The following is a 19,299-nucleotide window of genomic DNA, read 5'->3' on the forward strand; positions in this document are numbered from 1 at the left end:
AAGCAATATGCATCAGTTTTTCCCCTTCTGAAGTTAGTTGTGACCCACAGAAAGTCTTCAGTACCATTTGTCAGCACAGAATGCAGGCAGAGTGACAGGACTGTTTGCTAACTGTACTGATGGGCTCTGAGTTACGCTTGTTTCAGGTGTTTGTGGGACGAGGGCATTTCTCAGGATTCAATCTCACAAGCAGTTTGACTATTATCTGTAGTCAAGCTGCCCTTAAGAGGATCTGTCTTCCTCTCCCCTTGATGATGCATTGTGCTGCCAGTGTTTGTGCAGCAGGTAACTGTACCAGAGGGAGGGAAATTCAGGTGCTGGGAAAAGGAGAGCACCAGAGAGCCTTTTCCAACAGCAGTGGTACGACAAGAGGCTGTAGCCAAAACCTTTTGAGTTTTAGGGTGTTTCATAGGAAGTGTGATGATCTTTAAGTGTAGTGGTGAGGCTCAACAAGTTAGATTTTTTATTTTTTTTTTAGAAAAAGCACATATTGTAACTGGTTTCTGAACAGTGTACAAGTGACAGGCTGAAAGTAGGATATATTCTTTCTAATTATGTATGTCTTGAATTTGCTAAGCATGAACTTCCATTTGCTGAGGTCTTAGATTATTTGTTTCAGGGTTTTTTGGTTTTTGGGATTTTTTTTGAAGGGGGGGATGATGTTTTGGGTTTTTTGAATAGCAACTGTTTCAGGTCTCTTCCAGAGCTCTTGGTTTAAAATTGCTTATGAGGGTAGAATCTGTTCTTTCAAAATGTTGCTTATGGTGTAGCAAGTCAGAAGTAAAACTTGACCTTGTGAATGCTAGCTAACTTGGCTTTCTGTACATCAGTATATGCAATATGTCACATTCATGTGTTCTTTCTGTAGTGTATTCCTGTGCCTGATATTAACAAACCCCAGTCAACCCACGCGTTTGCAATGACCTGTATTTGGATTCATCTGAATCGGAAGGCCCATAGTGACAACTCCAAGTTACAGATTCCCATTCCTCATTCTCTTAAGCTTCACCATGAGTGAGTTTTGGGGGCTTTGTTATGTTTTGAGTTGTCTCTAGACATAATGGGATAGGAAGCTCCAGGTCGGTATTTGGAATGTGTTGTGTGATGGGATGCTGTGTAGGGCTTATCAAAGGAACGAAGCGGGACTCAAAATATGCTGCTGTTATACAGATAATGGAAATGATATGTTACATCTCAGATTTATTCATCTTTTTTACTGATGGAGAGTCTGAAAGTAGAATGACTCTTGTTTTATTATGCTGTGGTTTGGAAAGTGTGGATAAGCAGTACATTGGGGTAAGTTCTGCCTGGAAAGGTGATTTTTAAATGTATTTTTGTCCTGAAGAGTTTCTCTGATACAAGAAAATCATAACACAGTGAAACTGTGGCATGAGTTGGAGTCATTTTGATGTGGTGCAATTAAGGATTATTTTATTTTTTCTACCATGTTACAGTGGATTTTTGATTGGGGTTTCTTTGGCTGTAATTCTGAAATGCATGTGTATTCCTCTGCTTGTGTCTTCCTACTTAATTTTAATCTCTTTGTCATGCAGGTTTTTGCAGCAGAGTTTAAGAAATAAAAGCTTACAGATGAATGACTACAAGATTGCTTTGTTGTGCAATGCTTACTCAACCAATTCAGAGTGTTTCACTTTGCCAATGGGGGTACTAGTAGAGACTATTTATGGAAATGGCAACATGAGGATATCTCTTCCAGGCACTAATTGTATGGCATCAGGGTCTATTACTCCATTGCCAATGAACCTCTTGGACTCTCTCACAGTTCATGCCAAAATGAGGTACAGTATGCAGCTAGCTTTCTTTTTTTAGCCTGTAAATCTGTGTGTAAGGAGTTGTTACCAGGACACGTAATGTGTAGTCCTGTTGATCTACTTCACTTTCAAGACCTTGTTTTTGATTGAAAAATACTTTCTGTCTTTCCTCAGTCTGATTCATAGCATAGCTACGAGGGTAATTAAGTTGGCTCATGCAAAATCTAGTCTGGCCTTGGCTCCTGCTCTTGTGGAAACCTATAGTCGCCTGTTGGTTTATATGGAAATAGAGTCCTTGGGCATCAAAGGCTTCATCAGTAAGAAAGAAAACCTTTTTTTTCCCCCCCTTTCCTTTTGTTCAGTAGCATTTTCTTTCAACAATTGAAGTCCATAGTAGAAATGGAGATCTAACAACACAGCATGTTGAATATATAAATTATTTTACTATAAGAGAAACTGTAATCGTTATCCTAGTGCTGCAGGACATTTCAGGGGTGTGTGCTGTTGTCCTTTTATGCCATCACTTGCATGGTCAAGACCTCTTCCATTTATGCTGTGTTGTGCAAAAATATGCTGAGTGGAAAATTGTAAGCAAAAGCTACTTAATTATGATCTTTAATTGCATTCATTAAAATAATTTACATGTGCTGTATATATTTGTTCAAAACATTACTGAGCTCTACACATGTACAGCATCTCCAGGCAGTGCTTGCACATGTGCTCCTGAGGTAATGCAGTTCTCCGATCGGGTGTCTGACTTGCAGCTAAACAGAACTGTCTGTCCACCGTGTCATCTGTATTTTGAAGTGAAATCACCTGGAAAACTTACTTTGCAAACTTTTTCATAAGGTCAGCTCCTGCCAACAGTGTTCAAATCTCACGCCTGGGGCATCCTGCACACTCTGCTGGAAATGTTCAGCTATCGGATGCATCACATCCAGCCTCACTACAGAGTCCAGCTGCTCAGCCATCTTCATTCCTTGGCCGCTGTGCCGCAGACGAATCAGAACCAGCTTCATCTGTGGTGAGTGATGGCTGCCACATGGAGGCCTGATCTCGGAATCCTCCTGCGCCGTGTGTATGAGCTGTATGAGAACTCTGTTTGAAGTGCAACACGGGTACTTCCCAGTCTTAGTTCTGTGGCTGAACTGTTTTGCAGTATCTCTGCGGGTCACGTTTCAGAAGTAGACAGATCCTAGGAGTAGTGTGTGCTTCAGAAATGCACTCAGGTGTTACCAGTAGTACTCTGCAGGGCTGCATGAGGCAGCCTCTCGCACAGATGTGGCAGCAGTGTCACAGGTCACAGTAACGTGCACCAGGAAGTGCCAGGCAGCTCTTGAGCTTGCACTGGAGATAAAGGGCAGTGCCTTATACTTGTAATCACAGAGACTGGCTTACCTGCCATTGACACTCCACGTGCTTACTCCTGTGGAGGATGCTTAATTCCGCAGTGAGTTAACATGGTTCCACTTAGTTCTTTAATGAAGTTTATTTTCCATCTCATCAGAGAAATAACGTGATTGGTCCTGTAGCTGTAGAGGAATTGGTGCAAGGCTGCGGGCGCAAGGCTCCTGAATGGAGAAGGAAGTGTCAGTTCCATTGTGTAGGGGTGTGTGTCAGTGTAAACCGTGCATAAAGCAAGGGCTAATGGATACAAGAAAGATGGGAAAGCTGGTTAAAGAAGCTCTAGAGTTGATAGGCAGCTGTTTTGGGGGAACAGCTTTGAGTTTAACTCATACCCTTCAACTTTCTTAACAGTGAGTTTCAGTTTGTGCGTTGAACCTGGAGTTTGTTGTAGAAAAGTTGGGAAGAGTTTCATTCACTCTTAGGGTACTTGTGTTTTTGGGGGAGATACAGAAACTTGGCTGTTATCAGTTCATATAAAGGAAATGTAACTTCACAGGAATTTCTTAGGTCAGATGTAAATTTGTAAGTTGCTTATCCTTTATCAAGAATAAAGAGAAGAAGTGAAGACAAGTTTTTCAGATTTCAAGGTCTTGCTCTTTTTATTCACCGAAATCTTGGTTTGTTGTCTTAGTCTGTGAAAGATGGATGTTAATCAGTCACTTCTGATAAGTACAGCGTGCACCTAGATTGGAGTAAACTAACCTGAGGCTTTGGCACTTCAAAGACACAATGGTATAAAAGTCCCTTAAATGACTTCAGACTACCTGGTGTGAAGAGTGCTTCCAACTAGAGCACTGGAGAATGAAGTGCTTTTAATGGAAAGCAGTACTTCCTCCTTTCTTTAATAAGGACAGTTTAGTGCTGTCTGCTTCAAGGTGATAGTTAGCTTTGAAACTTCCCATGCATTATTCATGCCTCTTTTTCCTTCTGCCTCTGCATATATTGATTTATTTATGTATCCTTGTTTAGACAAAGAAATTCAAGAGAGAAAAAAAAAAAAGGAGGGGACTCTAAATTGGAGAGACTTGAAGCTCTTTTCAAGGGTTCTGCACATGGAATTTTCACTAACTTAGCTTTTGAGATCTTTATTTGGAAATAAAGTAGTGAGTTAGCTGGTAACAAATTTATTGAACAGTGGAGAAAGCAAACTTTGCCAAAAGGTTAAGAACATAACTTTCAAAACAAATCTTTTTGCATTATTTGAAACAGAAGATGGAAGGGAAAATGGTATTTTTGACTCTTAGAAGCAGCAAATAATGTTATTTGCTAACTGGACCATTTGCTTCTTTCAGTGTTGAGAGTACTGCTCTGAGGCTAATCACAGCTTTGGGCAGCTCGGAAGTCCAGCCACAGTTTACACGGTTCCTCAGCGATCCCAAAACAGTCCTCTCAGCAGAATCAGAGGAACTCAACAGGGCTTTGATCTTAACTCTAGCAAGGGCAACACATGTAACAGGTAACAGCAGTACTGTGAGGTCATACCTAAGTGAGAGCTGCAGTCAAAGCCATTTCTCTGAAATGCTGTTTAATAGAAGATCGTGGAAGTGACCCAGTCATAAAACATATCCCATATACTTCTGATTTTGAAAAGAAAGTATAATTTTGATTTCCAACTACTTGTTTTAGGCAAAAATGCGCTGTTATTACAGCAGTAGTGAAATCAGAAATTGTTTAAAATCCTTAATAATAGCTGTTTGCCTAAAGACAATTTTAAAACCCCTTCTAGTCATACTGTATCTCTTTTTTAATTGTTTTATATTCAGCTTCTTTATTTTAAATTTGTTGTTGTTGTTGATTACTTACACCATTTTAAAAAACAAGGCATGTTCACAGCAGTTGTGTTGCTCATGTTCTCTACAGCTCACCTGTAAGAAAAAGTAGTGTGGGGTTTGGGTTTGCTTTCCTTGGGAAGGGAGAGGAAGAAGCTTTTATTGTATGTGGTACTGTTTTAAAAATCTGCAGTGACATGGATCAGGTTTTTAACGTTGAGTGGGATGTTTTCTCCAGGTTTTTAACATTGAGTGGGATGTTTTCTCTATCTCCTTTTTTTCATTTTTTCCAGTCTAGCAAAATGCTGGAGAGTTGGAACAATTGATTTCACAAAACCTGGTGCAGTTGATTTGAAAGGGAAACGACTTCATTATATTTTTTTAAATTTCTTTAACCTTTGCTCAACCTTTAATATTACACTGGGGTTGGCAGGGATAAGGCTTGTGTTTGAATTCTGCAGCTTAATGGGGAAAAGTATTGCTGAGCATCCTTTTTAAAGCAATATAAAATGGCATCTGGCAATTTCATCATCATTATCTTCCTCAGAATTATTTTTAAGTCTAATCAGCTAATCAGAAAAAAGCTCATTTTATTGTCATTACGGGAAATCAAATACAGAATTTTAAAGTCTTGATTGCTTAATTTCTAGCTCAGAACCTAAAAATAATCTTGTTATTGTTAATAGCATAGAAAAAATAATATCCAGCTTGTTCTATAGAGTAAGTAAGACTGAGAGAAAGGGGGTGGGAAAAGTTGGCCCAAAAGGTTGAACTAGAAAAGCCTTGATGCATGTGACTACAAAAGCAATACCAATAAGGAAAATTTGGTGTGTGTGTGAAATTCTAATGTCATTAATCCATTTCCTAGACTTTTTCACAGGATCTGATTCAATTCAGGGAACTTGGTGCAAGGATATATTGCAAACCATCATGAGTTTTACTCCACATAACTGGGCATCACATACACTGAGCTGCTTTCCAGCTCCTCTGCAGGTAATTATTTCAAACTGATGCTTTTGTAAATGGAAGCAGAGAATTTACTCTCAACAAGATCCTTTGCCTTTTGCTAGTTGGTGAGATTGTTCCCCTGTCAAAAAACCATTCCTCTCAAGTTCCTAAAGGGTGCATCCTGATTGTAACATTGCTATTTCTTCAGAAGTGCATTAGTTTCTCCTCTCTTGGCCAGTTTTGACCAAGTGATACTTCCAGTGGAAGGGAAATCAGATCCTTTAAAAATAAACAAGGAGTGGTTGGAGAAGCCTTTTTTTCTTGTGGGAATTTACGTAGCTTTGTTAGTGAGGGAACAGTCACCACGGTGTGACAGTGAAGCAACAACCCCACCTAGAAGGTTTGTGTTATACGGGGAAGTAGGAACTCCTAAGCTGCTAAATCAGGCAAAACACTGTTGAAAGGCTTTATTCTAGGCTGCCAGTCACAGCAAAGCCACCTTTATTTCAGGTATTCTTCAAGCAGAATAACGTCCCTCAGGAAAGCCGTTTTAACTTGAAGAAGAACGTGGAAGAGGAGTACCGGAAGTGGAAGTCTATGACCAATGAGAGTGGCATCATCACACACTTCTCTGTGCAAGGTTCACCCCCACTTTTCCTGTGTCTTCTCTGGAAGATGTTGTTAGACACCGATCACATTAATCAGATCGGCTACAGGTGAGCTTCAAAGAGCTGTTACTGCAAACTCATCACAGCAGCGTGCTGAGGAGGCGGCTGTGTGCATTAGCAGCTTGATACCTACCTGGTTTTTATTAATTCAGAGCAGAGTAGGAAGGAGTGGAGCTGGGTATTAGCAGGCATAGGGTAATAACTATGTTTGAGATTGGTTATACCATGCAGTGGTCTGCAATGTGTATCCTTCCTGGTGAGGGACAAGGGTGTAAGGTGCTCGAATTGAGCAGTTTGCTTACAGTGGCAATCTTAAATAGTAAACAGAAGATGCAAGGCATGTGTTTACTTAGCCTTTATATTGAATAAAGACCACATTTGTTTATTTTTTTAACAAATGTTGGATTAAGATGAAAATTTATTATAGAAGACATAGGCTTACAGTTCTTGCTTTCAGTAGTAGGAGCTGCAACTCTAGCCATGAAAGAAAGATTCTTTTCAGGTCTTGTCAGGTCTGTTGAAACAATATTTATGACAGCAGGTGTCACACTCCTCTGCAATGAGGAAATTCCAGTATTTTAATGCTATCCTTAGATTAAGATGCATACTCCAGGAAAATAAAGTTCAGTTTCAGAAGATTGGGAAAAGAGGTATATAACTGAAAATGCGTTAGTTAAGCATGCATTCTGGGCAAAATACTATGTATGAGAATTGGTCAACTTGAAACATTTCTTCTAATTAGTATCTGGACTTTGGAATTCCATTGCTGTGAGGTTTTGGGGGTTGTTTTTTACTTTGCTTTGAGGTTTTCTTCAGTTTGTTTAATGAAGGGAGGGGTTTGGTTTTTTTTTTTTTAAGAAAATTGTATTAAAAGCCACTGACCCCTGTAAAATAGACCAGTCAAATATGTATTCAGATGAGTAATAACTGCTTGTTGCTTTTTTTTTGCTCCTTCTTCCCTGCCAGAGTGTTAGAAAGAATTGGGGCCAGAGCTCTGGTGGCACATGTCAGGACGTTTGCAGATTTCTTGGTTTATGAATTCTCTACCTCTGCAGGAGGCCAGCAGCTCAATAAATGTATTGAGATTCTCAATGACATGGTGTGGAAATACAACATTGTAACGCTGGATAGGTTGATACTGTGTTTGGTAAGTATTGCCCTAGAAGAGAAGCTGCAGCGGTTGCTTTCTGAGGCACTTCTGTAGGAGCAGTGGCTATCTGCTAATCCCCTGATCAGGGAAAACAACAGATTGCTGCTCTAACAATGTGAAACTCAAAAGCCTTACAGTTCTCTCAATCTTCAGCTTTTCTTGGTTATTCAGTGTCATCCATTACCTTTGTTAATTATCTATTTTCAAGAAGAGAACTGACAGCTGGAGGAGAGCTGTGATGCTTGGGAGGCCGTGCTGTCCCTGGGCAGTTTGTAAGGCTTTCTGCCTATGGAATAAAAACCCGCGCTGGGTACTTTTTGCAGGGGATTGAACCTGACTCTGTTGTGTGTCTTCACTTGAAAAAGAGAGCCAAAAGTCCATGTGTTCACTGTGAATTTGTGTGCAGAAGTCCCTGATGTGTAGCCAAATTTGCTAGGCAGTGTTTAGGGCAGAGGGCAGAGTCAACTCTAATTCGTGTTTTCCGATTCGTTTTGCTTAAGGCGATGCGCAGTCACGAAGGAAACGAAGCTCAAGTCTGTTACTTCATAATTCAGTTGCTCTTACTGAAGCCTAACGATTTCAGAAACAGAGTGAGTGATTTTGTGAAGGAGAATTCTCCGGAGCACTGGCTGCAGAATGACTGGCATACTAAGCATATGAGTTATCACAAGGTATCAAAGCTAATAAAATTACTTTATTGTAATACTTTGTCATTTACTGGAGAAAAGACTCTCTGGCTGATCTCAACACCACAGGGCAGCTCTATCAATTTTCAGAGTTACTTGATAAGCCACAATTTATTTGGGCTAGTATTAAAAAGGCTACATCACTGTGTTTATGTAAAATTAGAATGCACTGATATTCAGAGATAAAAGCAGCTGAAGAGTTGGTTGGAGATTCACCACTGCTCATGTAAATACAATTATCTTAACATTTTAGTTTTCCTGAAATTCATTTAGAATTTTGTAGCATTTTTGTGCATCAGGAGAAGGTATTTTCTTCTGTTCTTTTATGACAGCATTATTAAAGCAACAGTTAAACCTGTATTTTCTTATAATTGTGAAGGCTTCTTACAACTCCTGTGTGGCAAGAACATGGTATCCTGATATGATAGGGAAGAAATTGCTGAGACTGTAATGCTGCTGTAAACATAGTGGCTTCTGCTGGCTAGAAAAGGAAGCAATAATGGAGTGGTGTGTCAGAAGGTAAATCAGCACTGAGATGAAAGGGATACAAGCGAACTCTTGTGTAGCTCAGCACATACAGTCTGGTTTTTATACAGATACAATTTGGCCTGGATTAGCCCTCTACTTTAGTTGTACAGTGTCTTAACAGTGCCTACAAGTGCAAGGGTAGCAGGGAAGCAAATTATGTTAGCCTGGAAAGTGCTCTGTCACAGCTGCACAGTTACTAGACCCAGTCTGGGCTTACAGACATTTCAGCTGCTCATCTGGTGTCTGAGAACACTCCAGTTCTTTCCCAGGGAGAGCACAGAAACTTTCAACAGGGCTGATTTCCCCTGGGTTTTTTGCTTAAAACTTGATAAAGGACAGAGAAGTGCTGACTGTTTTCACCTTTTCCTTGAGATGCCAAATGTTCTCTTATGCTACCTACCAGTATAGTTTCACTCAGAGTTGACTTTTCTTTAGTAAACTGTACAGTGGAGTCATCTCGCTGCATTCACTTGTGATACTGAAAGCGACAAAGTGTCTTTTTAAAGCAATGTATATGCTGAATGTTTAATGCACTGCTCTTTCCATAAGAGTTCTTGATTTTGTGGGCTTTGTTTCTCTCCAGAAATATCCTGAAAAGCTGTATTTTGAAGGCTTGGCAGAGCAAGTCAATCCCCCGGTTCAGATCCAGCCCCAGTACCTGCCAATTTATTTTGGAAACGTATGCCTGCGCTTTCTGCCAGTGTTTGACATCGTAATCCACAGATTTCTGGAACTGCTTCCAGTGTCCAAATCCCTAGAAACTTTATTGGATCATCTGGGAGGTTTATATAAATTCCATGGTAAGCTGTCTGTGAATACAGACTCCTGTTCCTGTTGGGTTCATCTTCTGTCATCTTTCATCTCCTTCATTCATCATTTTCATCTACTGGCTCAACCATGTTTTGATCCTTTCCTACTCTGTAAGCCCTGGGTGCATTTTCAGAAACACAGAATTGATCCCCATTCAGTGAATTTCAGGCTCCCAGCTGTGAGCTGGCTCTTATTCCAGCTCTTGCTTCCTTCACACCTTTCCTTTTCACTCCCTTCTAGTAGTTAACTACTTTGACCTGTGTCCTAACAAACTCCATTTCCAAGGCAGAAACAGCTTAAAAGCAGTTCCTCCTTCGGTCCTTGTTGAGCATTCAAACAACTTAACCTGATTTTTTAACAGTTTTATAACTGTGCTTATTACATTCAGGTTTTCTATAGATGTCATTGCTATGCTATGCCCAGATAATTGACAATATTCTGTCTTTACTGTGACTTCATACCTGGATTCTGACTATTTAATACCTTTTATGCAAAGAGGTGATTTAGTTCATATCTTAATATTAATACATTTCTGTTAGCCAGACTGACTTCCTGTGCTCAAATTCTGCCCTTCTGTACACACACTGAAGTGTATGTGCAAGGCAAAGTAGAATCAGCACTATGGAATATAGTGACATGAAGAACATGCTGGTTTTAAATACATGCAGCTTAGTCTTGTAGAGCTCTTGGGTTTGATTTTGTGTATGCCACCATGAGCATAATAGTGATGTTCAAAGTGACTTCTGATCCTTGTCATTTTCCTTTTCTTCTGGCAGACCGTCCAGTCACTTACCTGTACAACACCCTGCACTACTACGAGGGGCACCTCAGAGAGCGCACGAACCTCAAGAGAAAACTCGTTCATGCCATAATTGGCTCTCTCAAGGATAATCGCCCCCTGGGCTGGTGTCTGAGTGACACTTACCTCAAATGCGCCATGAATCCCCGAGAAGAAAACCCCTGGGTGCCTGATGACACCTACTATTGCAAGCTCATTGGAAGACTGGTAGACAATATCCTTCCTGAAGCTGGTGTTGAGTGAGCTGTGCCCATGTCTTAGAGCTTCGCTTCATCAAAATACAGAGTTCAATTTCCTTCCATTCAGATATGGAAAAAAAGCTTGGGATCTTTATTTTGCTGCCTGTGTCTAAATTCGTGTTAGATCTCCTCAGCATAGTGTGTATTCAGCACAGGGACTGTCCTGCCCTAGTAACAACATCTTGAAAGATACAGTCAAAACAAAGCACAATAGAGCTGTATAAATACTTCACTGTTGAATGCATCACTTCTAAGTACAAATACTGATGTTTATGCATTCTGAATTGCATTCTGAATTTTAATTGCCAAATTAAATCAGCTTCATACAAAGCAGGAGTAAAGTGTAAGAAATTACTTTTTTCTAAGGCCGTTATCAAGAATAAAATCCTGTAAGCGGTGCCACCTTGCAGATGGTGTATAACTTGCTCTGTCTAGCAGGAGATGGCTGTATTTGCTGCCAGCAGCTGCTGAGAATCTTGTTTTTAGGAGAGAAAAACTAGAAGTTGTATTTTTTACATAAACATACACTTCTTAATTGCTGCCTTTTATTAGGTTTTACAATTAAGACTACAGCTGATTTAAGTTTATGTGGAAATAGCTGGTGAACCCATGGAGCAGTGCTCTAGAGAATAGCACTAGTGGAATCTCCCTGGATGTTGTCGTCTTTCTGAGGCAGCTTTACAGGAGTTGACCAGTATTCTGGATGCTAGGTGTTTTCCTTCCCTCCTCTTCCAAAACTTGCCTTTCTTTTATCTGTATGTTTATTAGATCTTTCTAAAGAAAGCTAAAATTATATAAACCCCTGCTTTTATGCAAATGTTAACAGTGTGTTCAGAGATCTTTTCTATATGTAGCTCAAGTGAGTTAGTCTTGGGTGGGAAAGTGGAATATTTTCAGAGGCTAAGCAGGTGCTTATTTTGCATAAACTGTCACCACAGAAGTCTGCTGGAAGATCTTACACTGAAGCAAATTAATGGCTTCAGAGTAAGCAGGGTAGAAAATTCTTGTAGTCTTCATTTCCTTGTCTTAGAAGCAGATGGTGAATGAGATGGTTGGTGGTGTTTTGTTCCACCTCTTGATTGCAGAAATTCATCTTCTGCATGACCTTGTGTGTAGCATGTTTGCAGTGGGGCATTCGTGCAGTCCTTCAGCTGTTGAGTATCACTGCCTTGTATTCATACTCTTCTCCACATGTCTTGCTTTTATGAAGTACAGTTTTAGTTGTTCTCAGTAGCTCACCATTCAGTTCAACTTAGTGTATGTGGTATATAGATGTATTTTCAAGCAGTGTGCTGCTTACAGTAGTCTGTGTTGGGATAGCCTGTGTTTTTCCTTAATCCTTGTCACCTATGGCAGGCAAATCACCTGGTCCATTTCCAAACTGCGACTGGAGATTTAACGAGTTCCCTAACCCAGCAGCCCATGCTCTCCATGTCACCTGTGTTGAGCTCATGGCTCTGGCTGTGCCAGGGAAGGATGTGGGCAATGCACTACTGAATGTTGTGCTGAAGAGGTATGTTTGCTCTCTGAAACTTTTGCGTTGCTAAGATTGCTAAGGTGGTCTGTGATACTTGTTTTCTTCAGCTCTTATAAATGTTCAAATAATAAGTGTTTATACATGAAGTATTTTTGGAGAACAAACAAGGCTGTAGTGATCAAGCAGAACAGTCGTGTTGGATTTCTGTGCTGCTGTGGGCTGTGTGAGCTTCAGGAGCAGCTGGTTGAGCGTGATCCCATTCAAAGACGGAGGGAGGACGCCGCGCGGGCTCACAGCTCAGCCAGGAGGTTCAGAGGCACAGGGGCTGGAAAAAGTCTGTTCATGAGTTCATATCACAGGATCTTTGAATGCAAAGAAAGGGGCAGGAAGCGTTGGCACCCTTCTGAATCTTCCTAATGGAAATGTAAGATCAGAGGTACTTTGAAACCAAGTGATGTGCCAAGACTACCCTTCTGTCATGGTTGGTTAAGTTTCACCCAGAGTGTTTCTTGCTGGCCTCTGTAACAGGAACTGAAGCAAAAGAAAGGACCTAGTATTCTTCCAGTGATTCAGATGCCATCTTTGAGTAATGAAAAACTGAAATTACTCAACCTCATTTAGCTCAGTGGTATAATATTGTTGTCTCTGTTTGGGTAAAGAGTCAATATGGACAAGCACCTCTTAAGCACTGAAGTCTGTTTGGTCTGAAGGCAAAATCATGCCTGAACAAAGGTTTGCAAGCAACATGACAGTGACATTTATACTGTCTGTTGGCCCTCCTAAACACCTGCATGTTTTTTTATAGTTCTCTCAACTTGAGAAATCTTCTCTGCATAAGTGCACCTTGTCTTTAGGTGCACCAGCAGCACAAATCACAACTGTGAATGTCAGAGCTTTAGTTTTCCTTTTTTTTTCTCTCTCTAGTCAACCCCTGGTGCCAAGAGAGAATATCACAGCTTGGATGAACGCAATTGGACTGATTATCACAGCCTTGCCAGTGAGTCAATCTGTCATATTTTGAAATAAAGGAAATCTCTCCTTCCATGTAAGGTTTATCATCTGTCTAGAGCATGTTGTAAAACCTTATTGCCAACATCTGTAGATTCTGCATAGAGCTATACAGAAGCTTGCTTGCATGTTTGAGAAACATCTACTCTTCCAGGATGGAAAAACTGAGCAGGTTTTCTGTTTTTCTGTTAACTTTTGAGACTAGGGTGAAAAGAAGTAAATCACTGCTGTTTAAATGCTGGAATATTGAGAACTCAAGCTATGGAACAAGGTGGTCTGTAAGGGTACTGATGCAAAGATAACTTCCAGTTAATGCTTTCACTTGCACACCCTGTATCTCTTAAAGCATGTAAGAGAGATGTGCCTAAGATTGCAAGATCAGGTCTGTGCAGTATCAGAGTTCATGTGTCAGTAGGAACTTTGTTCTTCTGAGTACGACTCCTGGTACCTGACCAGGACTGCCAGAGTAGTTTAGTTCTTGTTTACCTGTTGCTTACAAGTCTAGCAGTTACCCTTGCCTTGCAACTTCCCTTCCCCAACAACATGGTTCCTTTATCTTGGAAGACAGTAAACGTGGATTTAATACTTATAATATTAATAATGCTTTTTATGATTCTTGTTGACTCTCCCAGCATCTTCATCTATATTCTTGGACATCTGTATCTTTTTTGCTTGCTGCTTCCACCTTGGAGCTTTTGGTCTGTTTGTGCCAGCACTCAGAAAACTCAGAAAATTCTTAGTCTCCTATCAAGGCTTTTTTTGCTTCTGGTCCACATCTTTTGTTTATGTTAGTTAATTAAAAAACTCATTAAATATGTTTTGACTGTGCCACATTCACTAACATGGATGATTTCTGTATTGTACTTAATGCTCCCGTTTGTCAGACGGGGTTATATACTGTGCTACAAACATTTCAGAAATGCAATAATGGTAGAAGGAGTTGAGGAAGCATAGTCTTAGATTGTCTTCTTTTCAGAACAACAGCTCTGCCTTGTTGTTTTTATGCAGGAGCCATACTGGATTGTTCTGCATGATCGCATTGTGAGTGTTATCAACAGTCCCAGCTTGACGTCAGAGACAGAGTGGGTTGGTTACCCATTCCAGCTGTTTGACTTCACAGCATGTCACCAGTCTTACTCTGAGATGAGCTGTAGCTACACCTTGGCTTTGGCACATGCTGTTTGGCATCATTCTAGCATTGGACAGCTTTCTCTCATTCCTAAGTAGGTGTAATGATTCTTTATTTAATTTTTCTTTTAAATGACATGAATATTGTAGATAACAAGGCACTGTAACTGTAGCACTTGTGACAGCAAATATGTACAGGTGAGCTCCAAAACTCACCAGATAGATCATAGGTTTCTTTCCAGGCCAGGGTGGGTGGGGCTTTGGGCACCCTGGTCTAGCAGAGGGTGTATATGAACTGTAATCAGTAAATGTATCCTTAATTCTAGCAAGTATCCCCCTCTGCAAGTTGAGATACTTTGCTGACTGAAGGATGTGATAGTGGTCCACCTGATCATTAAAGCAAGTAAAAAATACTATTGCATTAAAAAGTTGATTAGACTTTCCACAGTGCCATGTTAATGAGAAAACTAATGGAGTCCACTTACTAAGTCTTAAAATACTGAGTAAAAATGAAGGTGGTGTGATGTATTCCTGTGGGTTGATCTTGAACCTAGGTTTAAGGCTGGTGGTAAAACAACAGAGGACAGTTTTTTAACTGTGTGTAGTGTTCTGCTGAGCTTTGAATTGTTCTGGTCCAGTAACAATGTGTAGAAATGTTCTAGAGCTTCACTGAAATGACTGATTTGCAGAGCTACACTGTATTTTCCAAAATGACAGCCCAAAACTGTGGGAGAAAATGTGATGTTTGTCTAGAATTTGTGGGAGGAAGGGAAAAAAATTTCCAGTTGGAGTAGTAAATGTCCTGAAATTCTACAGGTTCCTCACAGAAGTATTGATACCCATAGTGAAAACAGAGTTCCAGTTACTCTACGTTTACCACCTTGTTGGTCCTTTTCTACAACGGTTCCAGCAGGAGAGGACGCGATGCATGATAGAGGTGAGGTGTAACTCTCAGTCTGCTCTACAGAGTCTATATTGCTTTAGCTCTACTATTCTATTACAAAGCAGAATCCTATAGAGATCTTTGATAAACATTTGGAATTAAATTCTATACAAGTTAAAGAGTATTTTCAGGGATCTGAATTGCTGAGTTGGTTTCAGCTACCTGGTTAACTGAAATCTACTCAGAAATACAGCCTCCAAACCAGCAAGTGATACCTGCTTCCTTTTGTTCTCCAGCTGCAGGCAAAATACACAGCAGACTGGTTCAAAAGTTTCTATGCAGGGGAAGGAAGTATGCAAGAACTGAATTGTGAGGATAGAGCAGCACAGACTGTTTCTTAATTCATACAAATGTGGATGAGGGCAGGGGAGAACAGATGGAGCTGTCCAGTAAGGAAATGAGCTGAAAAGCAGCAGGTAGCAGAGACCCTTCTAGGAAGCTGAGTTTGACTTAGGAATCCTCTGTTTAAATATCTCTGCTGTGGGTAAATATTCAGTAAGTCTGTATGTCAGGTATGGGTCTTGGCTCCCTCTAGAGCCTGACCAACGTAACATACAGGTCTACCCGTGCTAATGATAGCTGTTCTCATCCCCAGTTACCAAGGCCTGTGCTGAGGACTTCACTCTTAATGTTCTTAGGTCCCCACTAATTGCTGTGCTGTGGCTCTCCCAACCACCCATGCCCCCAGTTCTTCCCAAGACACTTAGTTTGCATACATTGTTCTATGAAGGAGCGTAGGGGTGCATTCACAGTGGGAGAAGAATTCTCTAACTTCTGTTTCTGTGTGTTTTGATACATCATGAACACCACAAACTGTACAAAACTCTGTAATTAAATAATCATATGGCAGTGTTTCTCTGTACTTGTTTATGCATGTCCTTCAGATTTACCCATGACTTAAGGCCTCTTCTAGTTGTTTTTAAGTATCAGGAGAATGAAAGAAAAAAGTACATCTATATAATAATTGGGGGGCTAGGGGCAGGGGGAGAAGTGTGCCTTAAAACTACAGTAAACGTTACTGCAGAAGGTTTTTCATGAAGCAGTGCTTGGGTGAGAGTACTGGGGAGGCACTGGAAGCGCTGTTCAGGCGTGGCTCAGCACCATTCCATAGGTTCCTGTCTGACACTGTACACTGGTGGTTTCTTCCTTTCTCCATCAGGAAACAAGTGTTTTCTCTTCCTGCATTCTCTCTGGTGAACTAAAATAGAAGAAAAGTGAAAAAGCCATCGTTTTCCAGGCTTCTGAATATTCTCATAGCACTCCCTTTTCTTTGCAAGGAGTTGATTTCAGTGTGAGAGGAATGATCAAGAGTTGCAGCCCTCAGAGTGGGCAGCGTCTGTCCTGTGGCTGAAGTGACCAGGCAGGAGGTTTGAGTGTCAGTTGCCATCTTTAAGTGGCTGTAGGCACACGTGTGCTTGCTGAGTGTAGGAAATAGGAATGTCCTCCCCAGAACTCCCAGACCTTGTGATAAACTTCTCCTAGTTCCTTTCTAAGCTCTGCTCTGCAGATTCCATAGGCACTTACTCAAAACGTGTTGCAGTCGGTGGTGTTCAGGTACCGATTATGTAGCACCTGCCACAATGCTGTCCTTGCACACAGAGGAAGCTGACCTGGGAAAATGAGGTTGATTAGTTAAGCATAATGGGGTGGCTTAGACCTGCCCATTTGTCCTTGTGAGAAAGTAAAGAGTTGGGGGTTAGAGGTGCTTAGTGCCTGTCTGGCTGTATTTCCACTTCACCGCCTGTTGCCCTTCGGGTGCTTTTGTGTCTGAGCAGATCGGGGTGGCGTTCTATGAAATGCTGCTGAACGCGGATCGGTACAGCTCCCACCTCCACTACATGGATCCCATATGTGACTTCCTCTATCACATGAAGTACATGTTTACAGGGGACAGTGTGAAAGACCAAGTGAGTAAACAGCAGATGCCGGTACTTTCATTGTCTCGCTTCCCATATAGCAGTTTGATCTGGGTATGAATTGTTTTCATGGGTAGCAGCATAACAAAGTGTGTAACAGTTGACTGGTCTATATGCAGATTGGAAAGTCGATGCCCTTTTCGCCTTCCAGCCTCAGAGGCAGTAGACTGGCCAGCTCAGACTTTAAGACCCATTTCTGTAGTCTGAGATGTAAGATAGAGCTTTGGAGGGTGCTTTAAGTGCTTTTAAAGCAATCACTAGAAACCTGGCGTCTGTTTCATAACTTTTCCTCATTTCAAGCTTTTATCTAATTACTGATCCATTGACATAACCTGACATGTGACAAAAGAGAGACTGCACCCACCTTCAGGGAAAAGATCGTTACCCCAACGGAAGCTTAATTTATAACAGTTTGGGTTTTTAAAGTGCCAGTTGTGTGAACTGTTTTGCAAAGCTTTGGTGTACAGCTGTAACACCAAGGAACCAGGGAGAGGTCTTTTAACATGAGTTATCAGAACAGATCCAAAAGTTCACGTGGTAAATAAAATACTGACAGAAATACCACTTTTACTGTAGCTTTTTTCCTTTTTTGTTGTGCTAATGTGATGTTTGTGTAGAGTAGTGACATGTGTGAAAATACTCCTGTTCTTAGAAAACACAGTTCTGCCTGGGTTTGTTTTGCTTTGTTTTTTAAACAGGTTGAGAAAATCATTTGTAACTTGAGACCAGCTTTGAAACTCCGGTTACGCTTCATAACACACATCAGCAAGATGGAACCAGCTGCCGTGCCGCAGCCGCCGCTCAGCAACGGCTCTCCCGCTCCGCAGCCCGGCCAGGTGCCTGTTAACGTGGCTTTGCCAGTGACACAGTGAGGTGGGGCTGATGGGCAGGCTTCCTTCTCTTACTGGTTAAGGTGAAACATCATCTGCTCTGACATCTGCTGTGCTGTACAAAAGGAAAGAGAACCACTTTCTGGTTTGTTTGCTTTTGCATAATGGATCTGTGGCTAACTGCAGGCATGCAGTCTCCTTAGCTACTTATATCAGACACTTTCCCTGGAAGCACTGAGTAAAGATTCTCTGCAAATAATACATGGATTTCTGAAGAGTTTACAACATCCTGCTCCCTGTCCTGATCTGAGACATCTGGATTTTTCCTTCCTTTCTGTCTGTGGCATGAAAGGGCACTCAACACATGCAGCCTGGTAGAAAATGGGCTTTTTAAAACGGGGTTCCACCTGATTAAAAAAGTCTGCTCTTTTTGTCCAAGAGAAGAATTTGAATTCTTTTTTGGGCAGACAAGCTAAATCCTTATACAGAAACATTCCTAGGCAGAGAGATTGCAGCAGTTGTATTGGGTTAATTATAACATCTTTCCAATAACTAAGAATGAGCTTTTGATGAAAATATCTGTAAATTTTGTATGTACAGTTTACATTCAACAGACGAGCAATGGGTTTGATCTAACATCAATTACTAGGCTGTTAGATTGCTACCCAGGGGCTGTCTCTAATGAAGTCTGCATATTCAGTTCAAGCTCTGCTGGTTCATATTTTATCTTTCCTATTTGGGAAGTGGTGTAGTTTTTTATGAAGTCAATCGCATGAATTCTATTGCTATTTTATTATGTTTTAGATTTGTATCATGTTCTCCTTTGGTTTCTGTGTACGGTGCTCAGCAGGTTTTGATAATGGAATTGAAAGGCTTGTTTTGTAAATACTAATCTGGTTGGACAAACTTTTTTAATTAAAAAAAAATCGGTATTAGTATTGTTGAGGTTATTTCTTTTCCTTACACACAACAAATACACTTCTGTGTCCCAGTGCTGTTCAGGCCTTGTCATTCACCTCCTAAGTGTTTCCTAGCTTCCATTATTAGCTTAACACTAATCCCAGTTTGAACCTGTAACAAATGGAGTCCAGATTAGTAAAGTCAGACATGATTTAACAGTTACACAAAGGAGATGTTGATTCAAGAGGGGGAATATTTACAGCTTACTCCCTTCTCCAGTTGCAAAAAGCAGGTGCTTGTGTATTTTTTCTCCTAAATGTG

The 19,299-nt window shown here is 40.8% G+C and overlaps 1 protein-coding gene across 7 annotated transcripts in view; it reads left to right on the forward strand.

The window, feature by feature from the left end:
- Window positions 1–19,010, forward strand: part of MED23 (mediator complex subunit 23) — a gene marked incomplete at its 5' end in the record, with an annotated part of 37,233 nt that extends 18,223 nt beyond the window's left edge. For 4 of the 7 annotated variants that reach the window (XM_084261801.1, XM_084261802.1, XM_084261804.1 and 1 more), the window contains 17 exons: window positions 869–1,014; window positions 1,554–1,799; window positions 1,947–2,089; window positions 2,622–2,796; window positions 4,472–4,635; window positions 5,817–5,941; window positions 6,407–6,612; window positions 7,531–7,711; window positions 8,215–8,385; window positions 9,512–9,728; window positions 10,515–10,769; window positions 12,133–12,289; window positions 13,178–13,250; window positions 14,270–14,484; window positions 15,206–15,326; window positions 17,108–17,239; window positions 17,947–19,010. In XM_084261801.1, coding sequence (XP_084117927.1) covers window positions 869–1,014; window positions 1,554–1,799; window positions 1,947–2,089; window positions 2,622–2,796; window positions 4,472–4,635; window positions 5,817–5,941; window positions 6,407–6,612; window positions 7,531–7,711; window positions 8,215–8,385; window positions 9,512–9,728; window positions 10,515–10,769; window positions 12,133–12,289; window positions 13,178–13,250; window positions 14,270–14,484; window positions 15,206–15,326; window positions 17,108–17,239; window positions 17,947–18,120 — 2,901 coding nt within the window. In that variant the 3' untranslated portion in view covers window positions 18,121–19,010. The remainder of the gene's footprint in view (window positions 1–868; window positions 1,015–1,553; window positions 1,800–1,946; window positions 2,090–2,621; window positions 2,797–4,471; window positions 4,636–5,816; window positions 5,942–6,406; window positions 6,613–7,530; window positions 7,712–8,214; window positions 8,386–9,511; window positions 9,729–10,514; window positions 10,770–12,132; window positions 12,290–13,177; window positions 13,251–14,269; window positions 14,485–15,205; window positions 15,327–17,107; window positions 17,240–17,946) is intronic. The other 3 variants (XM_084261803.1, XM_084261805.1, XM_084261807.1) reach the window with 3 other exon arrangements.
- Between the last annotated feature and the right edge of the window lie 289 nt (window positions 19,011–19,299).

The sequence above is a fragment of the Gallinula chloropus genome (genome assembly GCF_964237585.1).
Source record: "Gallinula chloropus genome assembly, chromosome: 3".
Classification (NCBI taxonomy): Eukaryota; Metazoa; Chordata; class Aves; order Gruiformes; family Rallidae; genus Gallinula; species Gallinula chloropus.